The sequence below is a fragment of the Marmota flaviventris genome, chromosome 17, assembly GCF_047511675.1.
Source record: "Marmota flaviventris isolate mMarFla1 chromosome 17, mMarFla1.hap1, whole genome shotgun sequence".
Taxonomy (NCBI): Eukaryota; Metazoa; Chordata; class Mammalia; order Rodentia; family Sciuridae; genus Marmota; species Marmota flaviventris.
In genome coordinates, this window is record NC_092514.1 from 73,220,850 (window position 1) to 73,246,683 (window position 25,834).

Here is a 25,834-nt window from a genome sequence, read left to right on the forward strand (position 1 = left end):
AGGTGCAGGCAAATAAGCCAGACCACACACAAATGCATCTCTGGGGAAAGGGCGGGCAATCTTTCTGCCCCTTCCCTGCCCCAAGGGGCTTGGAGCTCCAAGTTCTGAACCCCAGGTGGGTAGGAGAGAGTGCCTGGTGGACACAGGACTCACCCATACCCCAATGTTGCAGTCCCAGAAGACCAGGTGTGGGGCCATTGCCACTATTCCATGCTCCTGACCATTCCCACTTTTCCTGTCCACCAGGAACCACCCTGAGCAAAGCATGTCATCTTGGGTGGACACCCTGAGCTGTTAGGAGGCTCACAGACCCTATGTGTTCCCGTACACCCAGGAGCTGAGGCCCTGGGGCTTGGTCTCAGGCTGGATGCTGGGGGCTAGGGCGAATTTACCTGTCCCCTGGCTTGAAGTCACGAGTTATTTTATTCTTCTTCCTCTTGTGTTTTCGCTTTAGATTCTTGATGGACAAGGGGATGCTCTTTTTGCGACCTGTGCCGCTGCCGCTCTGGGAGGAGGTGGTGGAGCTGGCAGAAGAGGTCACTGAGCTGGTGTCGTCTGTGTCCTCGGCAGCCTCATCATCTGCATCCTGCTCTGCTGAGTGCAGCCCACTGTCTCCACCCTCCTTCAGCAGGAAGGGAGGCAGTGCCTCGCCTGACTCATGGGGCTCCTCCGAGCCCTCGTCCTGCATCTCTACTGGGCTAGCAGACCCGTCAGGTGGCTCCTCGGGGCTAGCAGACCCTGCTTCGCTCTTGGTTTTGGCGTCCCCTTTCTTGTCTGGGTCCTCCATGGAATGGTCCCTGGAACACTGGGTGTCCGGGGAGCATGACATGATTCTCACAACCTGCTTCTTCAGCAGACGCTTCACCTGCAAGGGCAGAGCAGGGAGGACTGGTGCTGTAGAGAGCAGTAGGCGCTCGGCCCTGCCCTGGGCTGGCCAGGCCCCGGGCTGCCTGAGGGATGACAGCTACACACGCCTAGTGGCCCTCAAGGGTCCTGAGGGCTTCCCCCCAAGGCCTAAAGCACAGACCATCCTTCCTGGCCATGGAATTGGCTTGAGGCCAGTTCCTCAAATGCCCACCAACCCCAGTCCAAGGACATACCTTCTTGGCCATAGAGCCCTCCCCCTGGGCGCAGTTTTTTTCTGGACATTCCCAGGCAATCTTGGCCGGCTCTACCTTGGCTGGGAAGACATACAGACAGCGCTCCCCAAGCTGCCGCTGAGCATGGTCAAAGCATCCGAGACGCTTCACCCTGGGGGCAGGAAAGCAGGGGCTGGGCTGGATATCTGAGAGACCAGGGGTGCTCTCTGCCCTCCCATGCATCTGTGGCTGGGGCCCAGAGGCTTGCCCAGGGTGTGCTCCTGGGTTGCCAGTGATTGGGGCACACTCACCTGCCTAAGTTTTCCTGAGTGATGACAGAGGGTGGGGGGCTGACGCTGTCCGTGCCTCCGGGGCAGAAACTCTTGGTAATCCAAGTAACTTTCAACTCCACAACCTGCACCTGAGGACAGCAGGTGGCACAGGGCCACTGTCAGGGCAGGATCTAACAGTGAGCTCTTCCCCCAGCTGCCCAGAGTCCCCGGGACATCCTGAGTAGGAAGACACCACATGAAGACACACCATAGCACCCCATGCTGGTCAGGGGCCACTGTCCCTCGGTCTGTGTAGGGACGTAGAGGGACTTTTGCATACTGGCCACTTCCTGAACAGACCCTGGGCTCCCTTTATCCTTATTGGCCCTTTCAGACCAATAGGGTCAGATGCTGCGCAGCAGGCAGGAAGTGGGCAGAAGCTTGGCTCCAAGGTGCGGAGGCTGACTCCCGCCCTGCCCCAACTCCCTACCTCCTCCACCACCACGCGGAACTTGCTCTTGGTGCTGAGCACAGGCTTGACCCCTGACAGCCACTGGACACTGGAGAAGATCTTAGCAGGGCCGATGAGCACCTGGCCCGGGTAGAAGCCATAGGAATCATCAAAGAAGAGACCCTGCGGGATTTAGGGTCAGGGAAAGTCCTTGTGAGAGGGGCCTCCTTGGGGACAGTGCTCTCTGTACCTGCCCTCTCCAGCCTTCACTAGCAGAAGCCTTCACTTACTGAGGCTCTCACACTCCCTATAACAAGTCCTGCAACTCAGGAGCAGAACTTCGCCAGTCCTGGGGACAAACAAATCACCAAGGATCTTGTTAGAGGGTTGCTGCAGACTACTCTCTGTTCCTTACTGGCTCTTGGGCACTGCCAGTGCTGCTGGGCAGGGGCCACACTTCCAGATGAAAGCCCTAGAGAGCAGTGGTTCCCCACCTTGTTTAACCGAGCAACCCCCACCCCAGTACAAACCATATCCACACACTACTGTGCTAATAGGTCCTATTGGACTAAGTTTTTCTACAGATTAATACAGAGATTTTGAAAGGACGAGATAAAAAATGAACATGGGTGCATATAAATTCTGATACTTCCTGCCTACGCCCAAACTTCCAGGTGCACTTCTACTTGCCCCTTCTCTAGGAACCCACTTTTCTTAGCCAGGGCCAGCTCTTTCTTCAGTAGCCCTCTCTTCTGTGGGCTGGAGGACCGAGGAGAGAGAGAAGCTGCCCCGGCACAGCACACCTACCGAGTCGCTGACATGTGGGCAGACGTCATACAGCTTGGCACCATCTTCTGTGTTCATGGAGCACCTGAAACAGTGAATGGAGGCTTGGTCCCCCCCCAGGAACAAAGTGCCTGAGCAACAAACGGTGCTGGTACAGGCTGCCAAGACATCCACGTGCCTACCATGGGACCATTCATCTTCCACCAACAGCTCAGCTTCTGAGAAGGTCCAAGACTCTAAGCCCCACCTGAGTGCTCACTGCTATTCAAGTGTCTATGTAAAGCCTGGTCCCTGGCAGACATCCTAAAGGAAGATGTTTCACCAAACCAAGATGGACCAGCAACTGAGAGGGAATTAGGTCACCACAGATGTGGAGAAGACCTTGGGGCTTAGCCCTGAGACACAGGCCCTGCACACACCTGCCACTGCCCTAGGTCAGACCTGTTACCACAGACCTCACAAGAACACACCCTCCTGCGCTCCTTCCAGCAGGCTCTCTTCTCAAGCTGGTGGCTCTTTGGTGGGGATATACTTACCTGGCACCGTTGGATAGCTTCAGAATGATCTGGTTCTTCAAGTCATAGACCTTCCCCAGCCAGCAGTCATAAGCGATATAGTCCCCATACATGAAAGGCTGCAGACCAAGGGCACAGGGACAGTAAGACAGCAGACACTGCTGATGCCAGAGGGAACAATTCCTCTGTGCCCCACTAAGACAGGTGGGGAAGGCTCTCGACAGCTTATTGTTTGGACCAGTCGGCTGCTGGCTTAACAAGTGCCATCAGCAGGCCATCCCCCGAGTTTCAGGCTGCATCTGACCCGCTTCTCAGTGAGGCGGCTGCAGTGGTGTGGGAACTGGGAGAGTCAAGACAGGCAGGGGAGACAGCCATACAGCTGGGAGGTTGGCTGAAGTGTTCAAGTAGGTAAAGGGTTGGAGTAAACAGGTCATACATTCACGATATGAAAAACCCAGTTTCTCACTGCTGAAGGAGGTGCTCACCACAAAGGGGAGGAGAGAAGGTAATCAATCAGAATGGAGGTGTCAAGATGAATGCATACTTTTTCATGTAGAGGCAGAGCAGGCACTGACATACTAAGGTGTAGTGTGCATCTCATACGTACATTGTATACACATGTGTGTTTCATGGCATGTTTCTAAGAGGGCCCAGTAGCCATCAGCACACCTAACATCCAGATCTTAGCTTCTTGGGTATCTTCTATTGTTTGTTTGGTGCCGGGGATCCAATCCAGGGCCTTGTGTATGTTAGGCAAATGCTTAACCCCTGAGCTACACTTCCAGATTCTGCTTTTTAAAATGCCATTCTTCTCTGAAAGGAACCAGGCTCCTTGGAGATAAATGGTTGATTGCTGGCTGGATGGGGGATATTTTCACTGTGCCAGAAAATAAGAAAGTGCTTTAAGAAAAAAAGGAACATGGGAAAAGAGCACCAAAAAAAAACTGGGAGTAATGGCATGTGCCTGAAATCCCAGCTACTGGGGAGGCAGTGAAGAAGAATCAAAAGTTCAAGGCTGGCTTGTGCAACTTAGTGAGGCCCTGTATCAAAATAAAATAAAAAGAGCTGGGGGTACAGCTTAGTGGTAAGGTACCCTGGGTTCAAGCCCTAGGAACACCACCCCCCGCAAAGGATCACAAAAGTCAGCCTGAAGGAGCTTCCATCAGCCAAATCTGGGGCAATTTAGGCAACAAAATAAGTAATGGTAGTAATGGATTACAATCAACTGAATAAAACAGAGTCCACACTGATACAAAAAATGAACAAATAGGTCTGGGGATAAAGTTTAGTGGGAAAGCATGAGCTTAGTATGCACCAGGCCCTGGGTTCAATTTCTAGGACTGCTAAAACCAACCAACCAACCAACCAACCAAGACAATAAATAAATACATGGGGGCAGTAGGTGAAGTTCTTCAATAAAGTAGAATGGCAGCTGGTACAAACGAGAATGATGGCCTCCAAACCACCATTTAGTAACCACTGAAGTGGCTGCTGGTTTAGTGGGAACTGTTCCTCAGGCTAAGGCTGGTGGAATTGGAGTTTAGCAAGTACCAGGTTACTGACACAATCTTAGAATATTTCCCTACAAGATATCACCACTTAAAAAGGGGCAAATGACGACTGTATGGTGGAAAGACCCGGTGACAACCAATGTGATGGGAGCACAGTGAACTCCCCCAGCAGTGCAGCAACCAGACCTGGACTGGATCAAAGCTGGCAGTGGCAGTCGCCATGCGCATGCCAGGACCAGGCTAGTCATAAGACAGCGTCACACAGGCCCAAGGTGAGGGTCACGGTACTAAACGTATCACTGTCCAGGATGTGGGAGAGAGAAAGACTGGGGCGACGGAAGAATTGACAGCTAAATGCAGTATGTTCCCAGTTTTCCAAACCAGGATTGGGACAGTGAACAGGGTCTGAAGATGGAAGTAAATGTCAATGATGGAGCCAGGTACAGCGGCGCGTGCCTGTAATTCCAGCAGCTCGGGAGGCTGAGGCAGGAGGATCATGAGTTCAATGCCAACCTCAGCAACTGCGAGGCGCTAAGCAATTCAGTGAGAGACTTTGTCTCTAATAAAATACAAAATAGGGCTGGGGATGTGGCTCAGTGGTCGAGTGCCCCTGAGTTTAATCCCTGATACCAAAAAAAAAAAAAAAGTCAAGGTTGGTCTGTGTGATGGTTACATGGGAGTGTGTCCTGGTTTCTGGAAAACATACTGTAGTGTTTAGGGGCGACAGGCATTATGTGGGTAGCTTGCTATCAATGGTTCAGAGAAGAAACACTGGAAATGGGGTATGTGGGGAAGGAGGGAGGATATGTGATGGAGCCAACGGAGTGATGCGCTGTCAGCCGAGGAAGCTGGATGAGGGCGGCACAGGAATCTATACCTTTTTTAAAGTTTCAAATCATTCACAAAATGAATATTGAAAAGAAATGTTTGCTTTTTTGGTAGGAAGGGCTAGAGGAGAAAGAAGACCAGTAAAGACAACCCCACTGGCAACTGTGCTGGGGCCGGGGAGACATCCCAACCTGGGTCTGGGTGGCCCCGGGCTGTGTCTAGAGGTCGGTAAGCTGGAACACAGATGTTGCGCTGCTGAGAGAACCCCAGAGCTGAGAGAAGTCAGGGAGAGGCCACTCACCCAGATGTGCTGGAGGTCCTTGCTGTTGACAGGGTAGATGATGCAGTTGGTGCCAATGAGCTTGACGGCACAGTCGATGTTGACGTCTATCACGGTACCACACTGACTGTCCTGGGGGAAGGCAGAAGGTGTTCAGAGTAAGGCCACCACAGAAGACCCTACCTCAACCATCCCAATCAGCCCCCACCAGAGCCAGGCAGCTCTCTGGCACAGAGGCTCAAGTCTCCGAGGTCGCTGCCCTGAGGCCCAGGCTGGGGTGAGAATATGGGACTCACAGTGGAGCGCATGTGCCGGACCACATCGCGGGGTACCACAGAGCGGTCCTCTAGCTTCAGCTGTAAAAGACGAAACACGGGTGTGAGAAGAGTGCCGGGAAGCCTCCACCCGATGCATGTTTCTTCCAGCTTTTGAAGTGTACCACCCGCACTACAAAGACACAGGCCCAAGTGCCTGGCTAAGCCAGCTCCCAGGTCCACAGAGGGACGTGTCCCACCCAGTAGTCCCAGTGTAGTGTAGTCACCATTATTCCACCAAAAGCAAGTACTAGGTCACGGGAGGTGTTCTCGATCTTTAAGTGTGGCTGAATGATAGACCGCAAAAGGCCTCGTGGTAGTGCAAGATTTAACAGGCTATCCTACGGAGCGAGCCATGCATGGAACCCTCTTCTACCTCCTGCAGACACCCCACCCTTTGATCCCAGTGCATCAGGATGACAAGAGCAGGAGGGGGATGAGTCTGACACTGAGCTGTGGTGGGTCACCCTGAGGCTGGGCTGTCACTACACCATGTTCTAATCTGGGTTATCCCTCCTGCCCAGCTGCAGCCTGCTCCTTATCTACACGCCGCAGAGCCCTGAGGGCTGCTGAGTAGCTCAGGGGATGGCTGGATGCAGAAGCCTGGCCAAGTGCACAGGCACCTGACCCTTCCCTGCAGAGCCCACAGCTCCCATCTCCTGCTGCTGCAATCTGCTGGATCCCCCTCCAACAGCCCATGCAGGGGTGCAGGGGTGGGTTCTCCACTAGACCAGCCTATCTTTTCTCTCTGGGTCCCTGAACCTGGGCCACTCCTGTGATGCTTCCCTGACTCACAGGAATAGGTGGGCCTCTGGATCTGCTCACTTCCAAGTCCCCTAACCATGGGATTTGGAGGGCTGTTGCCTCAAATGCCACCTTACTGGACAGCTTTTAACAGTGGCCTCTGCTCTCAGCTGCTGGAGCTTAGAAAGATGACTGCCACAAAAGCTAAGCCAAAGAAAGATTTTTAGGTCTGTCTTTTCAAGATCACGGAAATTTTGGCAATGACAAATAAAACAAACTCTATTAGTAGCATGTGACTTACAACAAAGTAAATGGAAACATTAAATCCACCATCAACCAGTAGTGCTGAAATTTCCACAGGGAGCCCAAGCCTTGTGATGAGACTAAAGTCTAGATGATGAGACTAGTGGTCCAACAGAGTCCTCCTAGCAGATGCTGAGGAACCTTGGGGTGACCAGCTCCTGTCTGCAGCCACCACCCTGACAGGCCAGGTTCTTCTTACCTCTGCTCCAAGACACACCCACTATAAGGGCATGTTGAAATGCCAGTGTAAGTTTCTAACTAATATGGTGATGTTCTATGCCATAGCACTGTGCACCCGAATCTCTGCTCTGGGGCATGACACTTTTTGCACTGCCCTATCTCAAACCCATGCCCCCAATTCAGATATCAAAAAACCATAACTGGGGTCCAAACGGTCACAGAGAGAAACAATCCAAGGGGAAAGGGATTGTGTTGTAAGGGGCAGGAAGGTGCCTTAGGGGAGTGCCCAGCTCATTCTGCAGATCACATCCCCTGGGGGCTTTATGCCCCTGAGAAAGCTGCCAGAAAAGGGACAGCAGCCAGGCCCCATCCTGGACCACTCTGAGCTCCCACATCACATTTGGTCCAGCCTCATGACTCCAAGGGCACAGAGGAAATAGGCTCTCGTTCCCAAGCAGGAACACAACAGTGGGTAAAAGCTGGCAGCAGGGGGAGGCAGTGGCCCGTGGGGCAGGCAGAGCATGTTCCCGGGAGGAGCTTGCAGCAAGCGTTGCACCTGTGGGACTGTCAAGTGTGGCTGGGCTCCACCTGGGAGCGGTCTTCTAACAAGGCACTGCAGTTCCCCATGCCTGATGGTGCTGAAGCAGAGAGGGAAGGAGTGACAGGGAAGGGGAGGATGGCGCCACCATGTTGGCCACAAGCCCCCCCACCCCGCCCCGGGAATCCCAGGAGGCAGACACAAGGGTTTGACAGGGCTCCCTGTCCTTGCTGGCGCCCCGTCCTCACTGATACACCCGACACTGCACGTGCTTCCTACACTGTGCCTGTGCTGTCCCACCCACGGCTGCTGCACTGCACAGCAAGATCCCCAGGACCCCTTCCCATCTGTGTCCCTGTGTGCTGCCTGCATCCCTGCTCTGCAGTGGCCTTTCAATGTCCCCGTTCGGGAAGGAACCACTGTGCAAAGCTGGGGAGCTGGCAGTCTAATGCCAATACCAGGTGCTTATTGTGACCAGACAGTTTTCTAGGCACTTTGTAATCTTGTCTACGGACTCGACACTTGCTATCATTATGGTTATTCCCCATTTTAAAGATAAGAAAACAGAGACAAAGAAAAAGCAAAAGCAAGCAACCTGTTTAAGGTCACACAGCTTGTAGGCGAACCCTGGTCTTGAACTTGGCAGCCTGGCTCAAGAGTCCTTTCTCTTAGACACATTAAAAAAAAAAAAAAAGTTACCCTTTAGGGCTGGGGATACAGCTTGGTGGTACAGGATTACCTAGCATGCACGAGGCTCTGGGTTCAGTACTCAAATCTGCACGTGTGGGCGCGTGCACGCATATACACAGACACACAGAACCTCGTTCTACCCTCAGAGCTGCAGAGATAAGAACAGAATAAAATGTATTTCTGGAAGGTCCACACATTCTTAAAGAAAGTGGATCTTCTGGTTATAGAGGTAATAAAATGTTTCTGGGGCTACTGGAAGATGGTTGTGGCAGCCTCTGACAGTGGATATCATCAAGGCCCTGGGCAGGGGAGGATTGGCAATTTGCCCTCCACTTTCCCTTCTACCCTAAAAGGTCAAGTATGGTACCCAAACCACCAGTGCCAAACTGTGCTGAGAGGTGAACACTAGAGGACGCCATGCCTGCTCTAGGAAAAAGAGGTTCTAGTGCAAAACCAAGGCTGTGAAATAAACCCCTAATCCCTACATTAAAGAGCACCCTGGATGTCCTTTTTAAAACACTGTTACTAGGGAGGGGAGTTGAGGTGGGAGGTGGGTAGATTTCAATTGTCACGGCTCTAGAATTCTGAACAACCTCAGAGCTGAGGAACTGCTGTCTACCATTTCATGGAAAGCCACAGTGATCAGAGGGTTCTAAATGGAAAAAGGACAAGACAGACACCAAAATGCTAACATTATCTCTATGTGGGAAGGGCCCTGGGTGGTTCAAAATGCACGTGGATCACTCTCAACAGGCAAAATAGGGCTGGCTGGTGGGGCCTTGGGACTGGCGGCCCCTGATACCTCCTCCTCTGGAAGCAGGGGAATCTGGCCCTTGCTGTGGGAAGCAGAACTGGGTCTTAAGGAGCTCACTGTCTGGCCAGTGCTGATGGAGCACTTCATGAGCCAGGCGCTGGGGAGACCAGCCCCAGCTCTGCCAAGCCCCCATCCCAGCACAGGGCGGGAAGCGGACAGATGCAGGTCAGATGGTTCTCAGAGCTGTACAAAAAAACAGGGCAATGTGGGGAGGGGAGGGGGACACAAGGGAGTTACTTTAAATAAGTGGTCAGGAGGGGACACCCTGAAGTGACATCTGACCAGAGAACTGGGTGAAATAAGGGAGGGATCTTTCCAAGCAGAGACGAGAACAGCCACAGAGACACTGGGAGGAGTGAGCACGTCTAGAGGCCCGCAGGGCTTCAGGAGTGGGAGAAGTGTGCAGCCAGGTCATTCAGGCCTTGGAGATTCTGTTCTGAGCAGGTGGGAGCCCCTGCAGGCCTGAGCAAAGTAAAAGGGTCGTCTGGCTGTCAGGCAGAGAACATGGAGAAGGTGCAGGGAGATCAATGGTTTTCAACTGGGAGCCATCATGTCCCCAAAGGACATTTGGAAATGAAAACATTCTAGGCTGTCACAACTGGGGGCCAGGAGTGCTGTTGAACATCCTGCAGTGCACAAGGTCATCTGACCAGAGCGTCAGCACTGCCCAGGCTAGGAGCCCTGAGGCTGTTCAGGGTCAAAGGTGCCAGCACTAGTGCAGTGGCACACAAGATGGGTTAAAGGACCTCCTCCTTCTGGATACGTTCTTTTGCCTTTCCCTTTATTTTTTTAGTTGACACATAAAAATTGCATGTATTCGTGGGTTACTGGAGAGATTCTGAGGCACAGCAAAAAGGAGCTTAAAAAAAGAAAGCAATCCAATGGCAAGGGAGTGGTAGAGGACAGTCCCAGGGAGAAGGCCACTGAGCAGGGCACATGGGCACTTCTGTCCTTCCTCCATTTGAACTATGAGCTCACCAGATGGCTGTCCTGTCAGGGTACCAGCTTCCTTCTGAGGCTCACACTGATTCTGAGAGGCAATCTCGAGGCCTGACCCTGACAAGACACCAGAAGAAGCTAGCTTGTCCTGTGATTCCTGGCCCAGACCCTCACTGACTTTGGCTGACCACAGCAGAATTGAAATTTATGTCTATGTTCCAAGAATAGAAAAGGCAAACCAAGTTTGATAACAGGTTGAAAACAGAAGTAAGCAAACCAAAAAGTCCACCTGAATTGTTCTTGAACATCATGGGAGTGGGTGACCCTCAGGCTGGCCTGCTGAGTGGAGGTCAAGAGCTTCCCTGGGGAAGAAGTAGCCTTGTGCCTGGTCACTAGCACCAGCATCTGGAATGCTCAAAGAGGGAACTGTAGGAAATCCAAAGAAGAAGCTCTAGTGGGACTGAGCATATATATCTCAAGGCTGGGAACCGCAGCCACACCACTGTCACCCCCTGTGTCAAACACCAGGGAAGGCCCAGAGATGTGGTGTCCTTCAATCTCAGAAGGTAACCACACACTTTTCCTGGGGATTAGTGATATTATCAGTACCACATCTTCATCTTACAAGTGGGAGTAGTTACAAACACAAAAGGCCCAGCAGCAGACCAAGCCGACTGCCAGCCCATATCCGGTCCCTGGAGATGGGTTAAAGGACCTCCTTCTGGAAACTTGGGGACAGTTTGCAATGGCCCCTAGTTTGGGTTTTGTTCAAAGAGTGAGGTTTCACCTTCACTGGACTGAGCCAGGCCTTAGAACTTGGAAACTCACACGAGGAAAGAAGCTGTTGACTCAGGCAGCCTGAAGCTCAAAGGGAATACGAGACTGCACCCACACTAGGATTCCTCATTTCCAACCTGCTACTTCCTAAGGGGTAAAATCAATCAGAGAAACATTACCTCTTCTGCCTGACCCACCCTGTACGGTCTGAGCTGGGTTTGAGCCCTAGACATGCACAAGAAGAATGACATAAGACAATGGTGAGTGGGCAAGGAACAGCTTCCTACTACCTAGAGGTCCAACCAGACTGCCCACTCCTCTCCCACCTCGCTGAGGCTGTGGGCACTGAGAAAGGTCCCCACTATACTGCCTGCAGATGGGTGTGGCTTCACTACAGCACAAGTTGTGGGGCACTGGTGTGTCAGTGCACACACAGAAGCTCCTCTGAGAAACCCAACTCAGCATGGACAGGAAGAGGGAATCATTCAATAGGAACGTGGCTGAAACCTAGGCTCAATCTAGGTTGTGCCTCCTGTGCCTCCCACAGACTCCAGGCTCGACAAGAACACAAGCACCCAAGAAGCAATGTACCTTGTCCATGGTCTTTAAAGGATTTATAAGAATCTGGCATACCATAGGGGTGGGACATTCACCCCCATGCCCCAATGCTCTTGCAACATGGTGGTCTGAGACGTTTGCCACTCTTGCCAGATCAGAAAGTTTTATCCTGATGTGGATTTCTGAAAAAGTGGTGGAAATCCTAGAATGGAACAGCCTCTGAGCAACATTTTTCAAACCATGGGCCATGTCCCTTTAGTGGGATATGGGATGGTGTTAGCAGGCTGTGACCAACACTAAAGAACAGCAAGCATCTGCAGTGCTCCATGTATGCAGTAAGGCAAGTGTACTCCAGAGACCTCCTCAGTTGTATCCATCATGTACACATGCCCTGGGTCACCTTGGGAACTGTTTATTTTACTGTGGGTCACTGTCAAGAATCTTGTTTGAGAATCCCCACCCTGCCTAGGGATCTGCCTGGCCCTCATGTCCTGCACCAGTAGTTCTCTCTGGCTAGGGTTCCATCCTGTTCCACCAAGGGAGAGAGATTCCCTCATCAGCACCAGACCACCTGCAGGCAAGGACACACAAACCCAGCACCTACACACCCACACCTAATCACTTTTGGGGGTGGAAACTTGTAGCTGTGGCCTGACTTCAAATGTCACTGTGTCAGCCAGAACGGTAACACCAGGAGGGGCAGAAAATGGGCTTTCCTGTTGGAGCTGGGCCCCTCTTCTAGCTTCTTGCAAACTGCAGTTCACACAATTGGGGGTTTGGCTGGTCAGGAATTCTAGCTGGTGCCAGTGTAAGGACTTTCTCAGAGCAGTTGACCATCATGTGGCTGAGCTTCTGCTAACCCAGCAAACAGCACCAGCCCACCTGAGGACAGAAGCCTTTACCAGCAAAACATGTGGCCAGAGGGCCTCACATACTTGGAGGAGGGGAGGTAGGAAGTAAAATAAATGGTACCTCTAGCTAGAACATTCCGCCAATCATATGCTCCAGAAATTAGCCCTCAGAAGCTCTGAGAACGAGGTCCATGGAGTCCATAGGATTTTGAGTATTTCCTACAGACTCACAACAACATCACAAAGACATAATTGGGAATGTACCTTGGCTTTAGAGAACTTTTTTTGGGAGGCGGGGGGGAGAGGGCAAGAATGGGGATTGAACTCAGGGGCACTCAGCCACTGAGCCACCTCCCCAGCCCTATTTTGTATTTTATTTACAGACAGGGTCTCACTGTGCTGCTTAGTGCCTCACTTTTGCTGAAGCTGGCTTTGAACTCTCTATCCTCCTGCCTCAGCCCCCCAAGCCGCTGGAATTACAGGCATGTGCTACTGCGCCCAGCTAGAGAACTTATTCTAGATGGGGAAGACAAAATGACATTTATTCACAAGAGACAGCTCCCCTCCCCTAGTACTCTCATTTCCCAGTGACCCTCTTGCTCCCACGTCGCATGCTGGAAGCCTGCAGTAGGGCGTGATACAGCACAGCGCCATCACTGCCTGGAAACTGTCCCTGCAATGCCAACTTGCTGGAATGGCCAGGAGGTGCGGCCTGAAGAGGACAAAGAAGGGCCTGAGTCCAGCTGCCAGCTGAAAGAGGGGAAGGACAGGGAGCTGCCCCCCCCCCACCCACAGGAGACCAGCAAGAGGCCTGGGCAGTGGGGCTGGTTTCTGCAGTGCTGTTTGATATGTGTACAGGTGTGCGGTGGCAGGAGCCAGGAGTGAAAAATGGGCATCTTTAGGAGAAGCAGGCCTCCCCTCCTCAGGGAGGAAGTACTAGCAGAAGGTAGAAGGAGAAGAGCATGTTTTCACGAGGTATTTCTGTCCAGCCTGAATGTGCTATCAGCACCTAACCAGGGGGCCTGGCTGGACCACTTTACAGGTGACAGGCTGCTGTCTTGCGGCTGCCAGGCATCCCTGGGAGTAAGCAGGGGCTGGCCAAGTGCCCAGGCACAGAGAACGCCCACTGCCTCTGGGCATTGCCCTCCACAACCCACCCTGCCTCTCTGATGTCATCTAGGTGGTAATCATACAAATTAATCCTTCTAGAACTTGCACTGTGCCAGGAAAGAGCCCTTGTGTCTCTCTGCCTCTTCTGATCCTCGTGAGGGAGGGGCTGCTCTCCTTACTTTTACTCCACAAAGGCAGCTGGGCAGCTTGGAGAGGTAAGTGACCTGCCCAAGGTCACCTAGGTACCAATCAGAGCCCTGGTTTTGCTAATGTGCCCTTCATCTGGCATGTGTGGCCCCTGCCTGGCAACCCTGCCTCTTCCCAGCTTCTTGGGAAGTACAGCCTCTCAGGCTCTGCCTGCTGCCTGGGAATCTGTGTGTCTTCAGGTGTGTGCACACACACGCCCCTGCAGCTCTAGCAGGTGGGTAAGGTGGGGGCTGGTAAGGGCCTTGCTCCAGGCTCACTGCTCGCTTGTCTCCAGCACAACAGTCTGAAAAGAAGTATCTGGAAAAAGTTCCTAAAGTGATCTTGACACATATTCTCAAAACCTGGCCATCTGGTCGGTGCTTAGAAGACATCCAGGGAGGATTAAGGAAATTGCTGAATGGGGCTACATCCTCTGAGCTGCTTCTGGGAAATCCTAGTTTGGGAGAATCTGCATTTTCCTGCAGCTATGCTCCCCAGGAGAAGGGAGACCCTGGAGGGGCAGTGTTCTAGTTCAGTGGGTAGGGCCTTTCAGTCATGAGTGTGGAGAAACACTCCCTCCCTGAACCCACACCAGCCTCTACTGGCTTCTCAAACACCTGTAGTTACTATTTCCAGGGAGATGAAATGAATACCATCAAGAGTGCTGGCGTCACTGGAGCACCAACTGGCCTGGAGACCTTAGGACTGACCAAAATGGCTCCTGGGCATTGATGTCACTTCTTGGTTGGATCATCAAATCCAAGAACTTTGACTGCTCACCCTGTCACCTCCACTTCTCCCAAGGCACACCAGCAACAAGCAAAGCATCTCAGGACAGTGAGCCAGGATGAAAACACCAACTAAAAAGAACAATCAGACTGGAGAAGAGGTGCCACAGATAATATGCTACAGCCAACCACAGGGAGGCTACCCTCACGGGGAACCGAGATATGGAGAGTGGCACACAAAGGAACCAGGTTCTGAGCAAGGCACATAAGAGCCAGGTCCTGCTGAAGCTGCCACTCTCTAGCTGCACATGCTGAGGATGCCATCACCCCCTGGGCACCAGATGCCTTATCAAGGATGGGCAGTACTGGGCTGGACAAGCTCTTCCATATGTGATCTCAGAGCTCCAGGGGCCTCGACTGCTACCTGCCTAGCACCCCTTCCTACCTCAGGCCACATCTCTGCCCTCCACCTGTGGGCTGTTCATTTGGAGTTGTGTGTCCCCTGAGATCTCCAAAGCTGGCCGACTGAAAGGAAAAGATTTCTTGTCAGCATGGCCTGAGGAGGTCCTTGGGACAGAGCACCAGGGCCGGGTCTGGTGAGGCCCCAGACCATTTCTCTCCCAGGGAACTAACAGCTCGGCTGGAAAGGCCAAAGACATAAGGACTAACACAAAGAGCAGGACAAGACACAAAGATGAACACAGGATGCTGGTGACTCAGGCGCATCGCGACACTGAGGGGTCTTAGGCACACCAGGGGAGCTATGGGAAGACAAGTCCCAATGACTCTCCATAGGATCACCCACCTTCTTGCTTATGTGTCAAAATTCTCTTACCCCTACCTTTATGAGCAGGTATTGATGGGGTACCAGTGATGGGGTACAGGCAGGGCCTGAATCAGAGTGCATCAGAGTATGTGCAGAAGTGACTGATCACCAGCATGACTCAGCAGGGAGCACCTCAAAAAAGGGTTCTCAGCCACAGGAACAGAATGTGCAGGCCCCAGTGAGAGGGAAGAGGAGAGGAGTGAGCTTCTGCAGCTGTGTGGGCCCCACTGGACACCTCAGGAGAAGGTCCAATCTGCACTCAGGGACAGGAGACACATATAGGCAGGGGGGACGGCAGAACGAAGTCGGCCTGGAGTGAGCCTCACACTCAGTTCCGCTCCTGAGATGGGTACAGGCAGAGCACAGACACCAGCACCAAGCCCCAGGACCTAGCTTGCTGATGATTTTTCCTATACAATTATGCATAAAATTTCCTTCCTCTGGGAGTGCATGACCTCCAGAGGGCTCTTTGGTCTCACACAGGAACTCTTCCCAGACCTGGCAGAGGACACATATCCTTAGAATGACAGATACAATTTACTTTTAACTATCCCACTTCTGGACGCCTGCCCCTGCCTTGAAACCAGCAACTGCAAGGTGGTGTTTGGATGACCATATGCTGCTGTGCTGGTCTGTGAAAGGGCCGCTGGTGGAAACCAACAAGTTAGCCCCATGAAAATAGGGAGAAGTCTAATCATTTGATTCAGCAGTGTTGGAAAAGCAAGACTCTGAAACAGTGAAAAACGGAGGCAGCCCCAAAAGGACCCTTGGAAGGATGAGCAAATTTTAGGGCAGCTGTTTATAAGAATCCCTAGGGGAACTGCACTGTTATTGTGTGAGATACTGGAGATTGAATCTAGAGACTCAAACATGATAGGTAAGTGCTCTACCACTCAGCCATATCCCCAGCCCTACTTTGAATACTTTGAGATAGGTCTGGCTAAGTTGTCCAGGCTGGCCTGGAACTTGTGATTCTACTGCCTCAGTCTCCTGAGTCTCTGGATTTTACAGGTGTGAGTCACAGCTCCTGGCTATTTTTAATTTTAAAAAGCTTAAAAGAAATCTGTGCACCAAGGTGTAAAAGCACAATGGCTTGAAATAACCAGTACAGGGAGACTCAGTTGATATCCACTATTCAGTATTCCCAGACAGAATTTTCTGGTGGTTTAGCCCTTGGGACAGATACACAAGTAGCAAGCCCTCGAATACATGTGGCCCCAACCCCAGTCTGGGCCAGTTTCCAAGAAGATACCAAGAAGAAAGCCCAGGGTTTGGGGGCACCTTTAGGCTCACGACCCTGTCGGATGAGAGAAAAGTCTGACCTAGGCTAGTTGCTACCAAGCTCTGCAGCACAAATTCTTGGAGCCCAGTGTTTACAGCTGGGTACTGGACAGAAGCAAGCCAGCCAGCATGGCAAGTGTGGCATTATGTCCACACAAGAATCCCAAAGCTGAGAAAGCATGCCCTGGCAGAGGGTCCTCAGCGACAGCCTCCAGGACCCTGCCTCACAGGCTCTTGCCACTTTCTACCACTCCCTTGACTTCAAACCCACAGAATGACGCAAGCCCTGGCAGCAAGGAGCTGCTGCTCTTCCTGCAGCAGGCAGAGACTCAGCCTCACCTCTGCCTGGGTGGCAGCAGCTCCCTTCCGGCCTGCTGCAGACACTGAGAAATGGCCACTAATCGATAGCCACATTCTGTGAAATGCATCATCCTAGCTTCCTCAGCAGACTCACAAGGAAAAGGGTTCACTCAGCACTGCTATTTTTAAAAATGCAAATATGGTAGGAAAAGGCAGTAAAAATAATACATGAGAGCCTTGATCCAAGGCTGTCTTTCCTCAGGGCCAGGTTCCCACTGAAGGGGGTTGGGCGCAGGGGCTGATCTACGGCATTCTTGGTCACCTGTGTCGTTTTGCTTTATTTCTGTGATTTCAGATCAATTCCAGTAGCCAGGGAAGCCTGTACCAGACCTCTCCCCAGACAGGTACCTGAGCAAACCCCAAGTAGGCAGGGGAAACCACACCAGAGAACAGGCAGGTTTCACGACCCACTGGAACCACCATGTCAAAACAGGCTGGTTCTCCTCCTCCCAGCATCCTGGCAGGACAGGGCAGCGAGTCACCGCCAGTGTTTCTATTCCACAGTAAGGGTACAGAAAGGAAAGGAGGAGGGGACAAGGCCCCCGGAGGGACAGCAACCTAGGGTCTTGCATCACTCGGCGATGGTCCCAACAGCCTGAAAAATAGGCCTGCCCTCATTGCTGACAGGCCCAGCCATGGGAGCTCAAGGACAAGCTGACCTTGCTGAGTCAGCAGACAGTTTTGCTACTCATCCTCCTGGACTCCCACCACTGACCTTGATGTAGTGTCTTCCCTTCCTTTAGCTCCACATCACCATAATAAGGTCAGAAAGGGATAAAATACTTGCCTTCTAAGCCAAGATTCCAGCAAAATTAAATTTAAATATGAAGCAGCTCACAGTGACTGGCCCAGCTGGGAAAGTGAAAAGACTCACCATCACCAATTTTGAAACAGAGGTGGGAGGAAATACCCATTGGTACAGCACATTTGTCTCCAACAGGCCCTTTTTCTGATAAAAAGGCGCAGGGCTACCAGTTCCCTAGAGCTAAGCCCAATGGTAGAACACTGAGAAATGAAGCGACAGCCTGCGCTAGCTTGTGGCCAACACCACACAGGCTCCACCCTCCAGAAAAGGTTCTGAGAGACTATCTTCTACTGTCCCAGGGCTGGAGTAGTTAGCACCTCTGAGATGCACTAACAAGTTACAGCTGGTGGGTGGGATGGCAACCGCTAGCTGAGAAGGGCCATACTTTCTTCTATGGAGTAAACGGCAGCTCTCCTCTCTCCTGCCTGGGCTGCCTCTCCTTCCCTCAGTCCCTTGGGTGGGGTCTGAAGATGACCAGGAGGCAGTACTAGACTACACTGAAGTATTCCTTCCTCCTCCAATGAACCAACACCTAAATGCTCCCAAGGACCACAAATTCCAAGTGTAGAAAGATGGGAATACATGGAGATGTCTCTGCTATGTCCTTTAAGGGAAAACCATGCCACGGGAAGGTGTAGGCAGGCCCATGGCCAGGGCTTCTGAGTTCTACCCTGTGTGCTAAACACAGAAACATGGTCCACAGTGGGTAAGCCATAAAGTTTCCCTCTTGTCCCCTTCCACATGCCCATGTGTCCCTCATGCCTTCCTAACTATTTTAGAGTTACTTATCAGTGGTGAGAGTTGTCCTGAAAGGCAGATAATGTGCCCCAAAGTCCAGCTGACATGGGGACAGAGAGTCTGTGAGCAGGAGGCGTCTACCATTTAAGCTGGCAGGTCCTGGGCCTGAGCTCATCTCGCTTCCCCCAGGGGCTTGGCAGACACATAGCTGCCCTGTAGGAAGTCCAGGCTCCCAATAGTTGTCTTCTTCTTATTTATGATATGATGCTCACCTGCTCTGTAGTTAATCATCTATTCAGTTATTCAGTCACTCAATAAATTAGATATCTACTAGGTTGCTATGCCAGGGGCTAATGAAACATCAGGAAACCACAGTCAAGAGCAGGGTGGGAGGTCTCATGCCAGCCCAGGAGAAGCCTGCACTGCCTGAGACAACAGTCATGGCATTTCCATGGACCACAGCCAGATGCATCTGTGTCTGCTCAGAAGCTGGGTGTGGTACGTCACGCCTGTAATCTAGTTACTCAGAAAGCTGAAGCAGGAAGTTCAAGGTTACCCTTGGCAACTTGGCACAACCCAAAGAGCTTGGGGTGCAGGCCAGTGGTTGAGCTCCCCTGGGTTCAATCCCCAGTCCACAAAGCCAAAAGAAAAAAGAAGTCATCCCAGAAAAACCTTCTCTGACTGCCCCTTATAGAACCGCTCCTTGTTCATTCTCTTCCCACCCGTCATCTGCTTCTCCATAGTGCTTGCTGTTCCCTTTCCTGTAGTCCCTCTGTCTCTCTGGTCTGTTCCATGGGGTTTAGAACGTGAGCCCCACAAGGGTAGGCACTGCTCGCCACACATCTTCAGGAAGTTCCTGGATCACAGGATAGACTCAAGGAGTCACTAGAGACATGCTGGAGGAAAAGCCCAGGCGTGGAGACAAGTGTCAAGGAAGAGTGGTCAGCAATGCCCCATGCAACTGAGAGATCCAGTGCCCTAAGAATGACAGCACCCCTGATGACCTTGGCTCAGTGGTCCCAGAAGCCTCAGTGGCTGTGGTGTGGAGGATACTGGGGATTGAACCCAGGGGTGCTTTACTACTAATCTACATCCTCAGCCCTTATCAGTAAATTCTTTAAAAAGAACCAGCTTAATTTGGTGGAATTTTTTTTTTTATGAATAAGTTTTGGGCTGGGGATGTGGCTCAAGCGGTAGCACGCTCGCCTGGCAAGCGTGGGGCGTTGGGTTCGATCCTCAGCATCACATAAAAATAAACTAAAGATGTTGTGTACACTGAAAACTAAAAAATAAATATTAAAAAATTCTCTCTCTCTCTTAGGGAAAAAAAAAAAAGAAGAAGAAGAAGTTTTTTCCCCAAACAGTGAGGAGTTCTAATGATTTTTCACAGCTATACCCGAAAAGCTACATGATAAAGACTTCACAAGGATCAAACTACATAACACTGGGTACACATGCTTTATAGAACTTGCTACATTGTACATCTCTTCAAGTAAATTAATATTTCTACAATTCTAGGCAAAGTGACTTAAAACATTTGGGGTATTTTTTACGCCTTTGTAAAGACACTACCAAGAAAACACTTAAACATGAAACTGTAACTAATGAATATATGTTAACAATATTATACATATTATTCACCCTCCTTCTTGAAACCATGTTTTTCTCTAGATTCAAACATTCAGAACATTTTTCAGAATTTGAAATGGCAATTTTTCTGGCTTCATTAACGGTAGTCTCATGATCTCCATCGCAGGCTTCTTCCCCACCGTCTCTCACCATCTCTCCTCTGACGTGGTAAACCTGATGTCAGGGTTGCAAAAGCAAAGTCTTTCTTGGGTTCACTTTCTCTGCACGGGGCAATGTCAGGACTAGAGAAGAAGTAAGCATTAGAATGCAGTACAATTTGCCTTGGGTATCCCATGGGTGGGTAATGATTGTGTTTAAATTGAAGCAATTCGATTCTGGTCAGCCCACGGCAAATTTGACTTTCATTTTGAATACAACAAAGATATCAAAAGATGTCGAAGAATGCCAAATTAAGCTTAAAATTTTTTTTTTCACGATCTGTGAGAACTGGGATTGAGGCTACAATGGGTGTTAGCCAATGTGAAGTAAAGTATATTACTTTGAAATCCACCCATCCCTATTTTTAAAGAAAAATTTGAGATAGGGTCTCACTAAGTTTGAGGCTGGCCTCCAATTTATGATCCTCTGCCTCAGCTTCTTGAGTCACTGGGATTAGAGCTACCATGCCTGTGTGAACCTACTTAATTCTATAAAAGTAATGTACATACAAATTAAAAAAAAAATCATTACAAAAAATAGCAGTCCCTCATCTTCTGCCTTCAACCAGGCTGCCCTGAGGCAGTGACCTCCAATACCACAGCTGTCTGAATGCAGGCTGAGGATCTCTTGGACAATATCCTGGGGCAAAAGTACCTGTGATTTTGGAAAATCTGCATATACATAATGAAGTATCCTGGGGACAAGAAATTCCCAAGTTTCACCTAGGACTTACATACGTAGCCTGAGGCGATTTCATACAGTGTCTTGAGCGCATCTGCATTTCCCTATGACTGGTCAGGTGTGGAGTTTTCCACTCATGATGTCACAGCAGTACTCTAACTTTCCAATTCTGGAGCATTTCAAATTTATTATTAGAGACGCTCAACTTGCATTTATCTCCACATTTACAAACAACATGTTTGCCCTGTCACTCCTAGCTAATTACAGATGTTACCTCTGACACTTGTTTCGCCTTGACTCCATCCCTCCAATGATTCTGCTGCATTGACTGAGACAATAGCAACGTGGATGCAGGAGGGCCACGGCAGACCAAAGGAGCTCTGCCAACACTGCCATCCTCATACCACTTGCACATACACTGGTAATTTTGCCAAATACCCATCCAAACTTTTCTAAACGTCCCTCAGTTGATTGTGGTTTTCTGGCTTTGTCTCTTCCTTTGGAGACCCTCTCCTGTAGAACTGCACTCTGCTTCTCTAACCCGGACCTTACTTTGCTGCTCACCTGGTCAGACCCCAGTTTCTTGGTTCCCAGAGAAACTCCTGGACATTGATGAAGAACCTGCCCTCCAACTCCCCAAGACAGGTTCACAGGGGCCCCTTTCTTCAGTCCCCCAAGGCCTGAAAAGGACTTGTTTCTGCTCTTACTTGCCTGGTGTTGAGGCTGGATGCAGAACTTCCTCAGAGTGTTGAGGGGTTTTCTCTGCTGTCCTCCAGTCTTGAGAACCATGTCGGCTGGCATGTTTAGTCTGTATTCTTTGTGATCCACGTGGATTTATTTCTACATTTAGGGCTTTCTATCTACCACACTCTTTCTTTATATGAATGATCTGGGCTTTTAATTCCACATTTTTTCCCTTCTGAGGGTTTGAAAGCTTTGAATTCCACTGCTATTCTTTTAGGGGTCCCCTTAAACTCTGAACATGTCTACTTGACTCAGAGTCTCAAGCAACTAGATATCCCTCCCACTCTTTTTAAAAATATACTTTAGTTGTAGATGGATGCATTATTTTATTTATTTTTTATGTGGTGTGCTGTGGATTGAACCCAGTGCCTCACATGTGCCAGGCAGACACTCTGCCACTGAGCCACAACCCAAGCCCTCCCTCCCAATCTTGAGAGGGGTCAAAGATCTCAGAATGCCTGAATTCAAATCAACTACCCTCTCATTTCTACTAGTTGTCAGGGCTCTAATCTTTTTTTTTTTTTAAAGAGAGAGAGAGAGAGAATTTTTTTAATATTTATTTTTTAGTTTTCGGTGGACACAACATCTTTATTTTATTTTTATGTGGTGCTGAGGATCGAACCCAGAACCCAGAGCCCCGCACATGCCAGGCAAGTGCGCTACCACTTGAGCCACATCCCCACGCTTGAGCCACATCCCCACCCGCAGTCACTGATCTGTGAGTGGTGCTGTTCAGACCACCCACTCTCCAGGTTTCTCCCTCCTCCAGCGCTGAGATCCCTTCTCCTGACTACAGTGAGGGTCTGCTGGTGCACAGGCAGCTTTTTCTCTGTGTGAAAATGTTTTTATTTGTCCTCACTGCCAAATAATAATTTAAGCTAGTTACTTACTGAAGCCAACAACTCATTTTCCTAAGACTATTCCATCATGGTCTGGCCTTTGCTGTTAATAATTAGATGTCTGCTGAGTTATTAAACCTTGGGGCAATCTGCCTTTCGCTCTCAAAATGCTTTTAAGACACACACACCCCCTTTGGGAGATCCCGTTAGACACCCACTGGGGCTTGTCATTCTGGTTTCTCTTCCTGACTACCATCTCTCCATCTCTCTGTGTAGGATCCGAGTTAGCATCTTCATATCTACTTACCAATTCAACAATTCTCTCTAGAGAATTTATGCTACTTGCTGTTTAACTGGGCTTTTAACTTAATGATTACAGTTTTCATTCTAGAAGTTTTGTTTGGTTCTCTTAAAAAAAAAATCTTTTTTTTTTTTTTTAAATATATTGTGTCTTATTCTTTCCTTTGATTCCATTTCTTCTTTTGGCCACTGAGTCACTTTAAACATCAAGCTGTCGTCTCTTCTATTACTGAGGCCCTTAGGCTGGACACCTTCCTGTTTCTTGTGGTGGCTGACTCAGGCCTATACTTTCTATAAGTTTGGTAACATCCAAGGACGAGTCACCATCTGCAGGATTGCAGCACTCCAAATGGCCTGCACGTGGAAGGGTCACTCTACAGAGGTTTTGCCTTATTTCTGCAAAAAGCTGCAAGGAGCTGCAAGGGCATGGCTAGCTGCCCTATTGGGGATTCCCGTAACATGCAGCACCACAACTGTGGACTTCAAACTTGGATGTTCCCTTGCTCACAGAAGACTTGTGCAGCCCCATTCAGAGTGCGGCACAATGGCACACCCCCTTTGCTTTTTCTCTGGTCTCCTTGCTTTTTCATGGGGGAGATGTTCTTGAATTGTTTTCACCTGGGGATGGCCGTTTGAGGGGACTTCCAGTTCAGTTCCAGGCTTTACATGTTCACTAAAAGCCAAGCCTCTATTGTAGGACCTATGTGTCCATCAGTAAAGACCCCCAGCCACCCACTCTACTCTGGCTTTAAGCTCCTGGTTTGATTTTTGGTGTTGACCTCTTTCTTTCTGATAAGCTACATACTTCAGGTCTTCCCATCCGTCATCTTCTACCATGGCATGACTACGTGACAACAGGAGGAGTAGGTCTACTGTAGCTCCTTCCACCACACCACTGTCCCCTGATCTGCCTCCAGAGGTCTGCTCCCAACCTTAAGCATGGGACCGTTTCCTCTGTCTGGAAGCTTCGCCCAGTGTCCTCTAATCACACCCCCACCACAGATGGGCTACCTTCCAGTCACCACTTCACAATCTGTGATTGTCACTTCTGGAAGCATTTCTACTTCTTTGATATGTTCCTATCCTTTGTTTACCCTTTCTCTCTCTACAGACCCTCTAGATTTTGGATTTTTAATTCTATTTCCTTGGAATCTTTGTCATCTTGCTTTTCAAAAATGTTTTTAATTTCTAGAACGCTCTCATTCTGGCTTTTTTTTTTTTTTTTTTTTGGTACTGGCTGTTGAACCAGTCCTTTTTTATTTAGAGACAGGGTCTCATTAAATTGCTTAGAGCCCTGCTAAGTTGCTGAGGCTGCCTTCGAACTTGAGATCCTCCCGCCTCAGCCTCCCAAGCACTGGGATCACAGGTGTGGGCCACTGCGCCGGCTCATTCTGACATTTACACTGTCCTGTTTACTTCTTGGATGAAACAGTGGCTCTTATTTCTCTGACAGTACTCTCCACATGCTTTCTAGGTTTCTCCTCCTTGAAAAATCAACTGTTTCCTCTGAGATACGTTCTTTTTGTTTTGACATCTTCCTTTCTTGGTTGGTGAGTATACCCAGTGATCTTGGCTGCCCACTCTTATTTAAAAGTAAGGAAGCACCTGGGCACAGTGGTGCAGGTCTGTAATCCCAGAGACTCCAGGCTGCGGCTGAAGGATGGTGAATTTGAGGCCAGCCTGGGCAAGTTAGCAAGAATCACCCCACACTACCCTCAGAGAAGGGCAGATAACAGGAGGTCACTGTGGTGTTCCCACAGATCCACAAGAAGTAAGAAGGCACAGCTCCCTCTGTTTTAGGTCAAGGCCATGCTCACCTTAGGCACACAGGTGCCACTCATGCCGGGCCTTTCTCACTGCTCCTCCTGGGAGTCTCTCCAGGCACCAGCATATCATTTTCTGCTCAGTTTCCTGTCACCTCCATCTTCCAAAACTGTGAAATCTTTCGCCTGGTACTGTTCACTCACCTGTTCTTTGTCCTTTTGGATTTATATATTTTAAAAATCCTTTTGCCGTTATTTTAGCAGGGTTTCTAGAGGAAATGGATATAAATGAATGTGTTCAATCCCCTGTTTACCTCAAGAATGTCAAGCAGAGATTTTTTTGTGTTTTTGAGATGGGGCTGAGATGGGGTCTTGCTAGTCTTCCCAGGCTGGTTTCCAACTCCTGGGTTCAAGGATCCTCCTGCCTCAGTCTCCCCAGTGGCTGGGTCTATAGAGCATGCCACTCTGCCTAGCTACCAGAGACTTTTAACTTTAATTCTGCAAAGTACTTACTTAAAACCAGATGAAAGAGAGGTGATAATTAGCCAACAAACCCCAGAAAATTACAAATCCAAAAATCAGAAATCCTTCACTTCGACATCTACTCGGTGGAGAGACTGGTTCATGTTTGGTGGGCTCTTTCAGTGTGCTATTCTGAGATTTGAAATGATGCACAAGGAAAAGAGCATAGATCCTTTAGATAACTGCCCCGCACACACACACCTGAAAGGGCCTCTTATCTTCTCCTAGAAACGGCTTTTTGTCACAATGTCAAACAAATTTTAAATTCCACATACTGCTATGATTTGACCATGACAGAACGATCCAGACAAAGCTGGGCTCTGGGTGGAAGAGACCGCCTGTCGGTGTTGTACAGCAAACATGGGTAATAAAATGCTTTACACACTCACAAAATTAAACCAGATTCTCAAACACGAAACTAAAAGCAACCGCTGAGAAAGTCACCAAACACAAACAGAGCACATGCCCCACAGCAGATGCCATGTTGCTCACACTGCTTGTGATGAAGCAGGACAGAGGATCAGCAGAGCAACAGCAGCCAATGCAGTATAGCCATGTTTTCAACTTACCAAAGGTTAGAGAGCCCATTCAGATTCCAAAGTACATTCCTGTCCACCAACAAAGATGTCATCCTACTGCATAAGAAGTGTCATAATCCACACTACAAAAGAGACTCAAAAGACACAGGTAGTATGGTCTCTGCCTTCAAAAAACTTAAGCTGTGCTTGTCATA

At 49.9% G+C, this 25,834-nt stretch overlaps 1 protein-coding gene across 3 annotated transcripts in view; it reads right to left on the reverse strand.

Annotated features, from left to right (window-relative positions):
• Ube2o (ubiquitin conjugating enzyme E2 O) overlaps positions 1-25,834 on the reverse strand; it is a 54,845-nt gene that overhangs the window by 7,017 nt on the left and 21,994 nt on the right. For 2 of the 3 annotated variants that reach the window (XM_027955663.2, XM_071603741.1), the window contains exons 2-9: positions 6,019-6,078; positions 5,744-5,854; positions 3,125-3,222; positions 2,610-2,673; positions 1,842-1,985; positions 1,391-1,500; positions 1,101-1,251; positions 393-865 (exon numbers count right to left, since the gene is read on the reverse strand). In XM_027955663.2, the coding sequence (XP_027811464.2) occupies positions 393-865; positions 1,101-1,251; positions 1,391-1,500; positions 1,842-1,985; positions 2,610-2,673; positions 3,125-3,222; positions 5,744-5,854; positions 6,019-6,078 (1,211 nt within the window). The remainder of the gene's footprint in view (positions 1-392; positions 866-1,100; positions 1,252-1,390; positions 1,501-1,841; positions 1,986-2,609; positions 2,674-3,124; positions 3,223-5,743; positions 5,855-6,018; positions 6,079-25,834) is intronic. The other variant, XM_071603742.1, reaches the window with a different exon arrangement.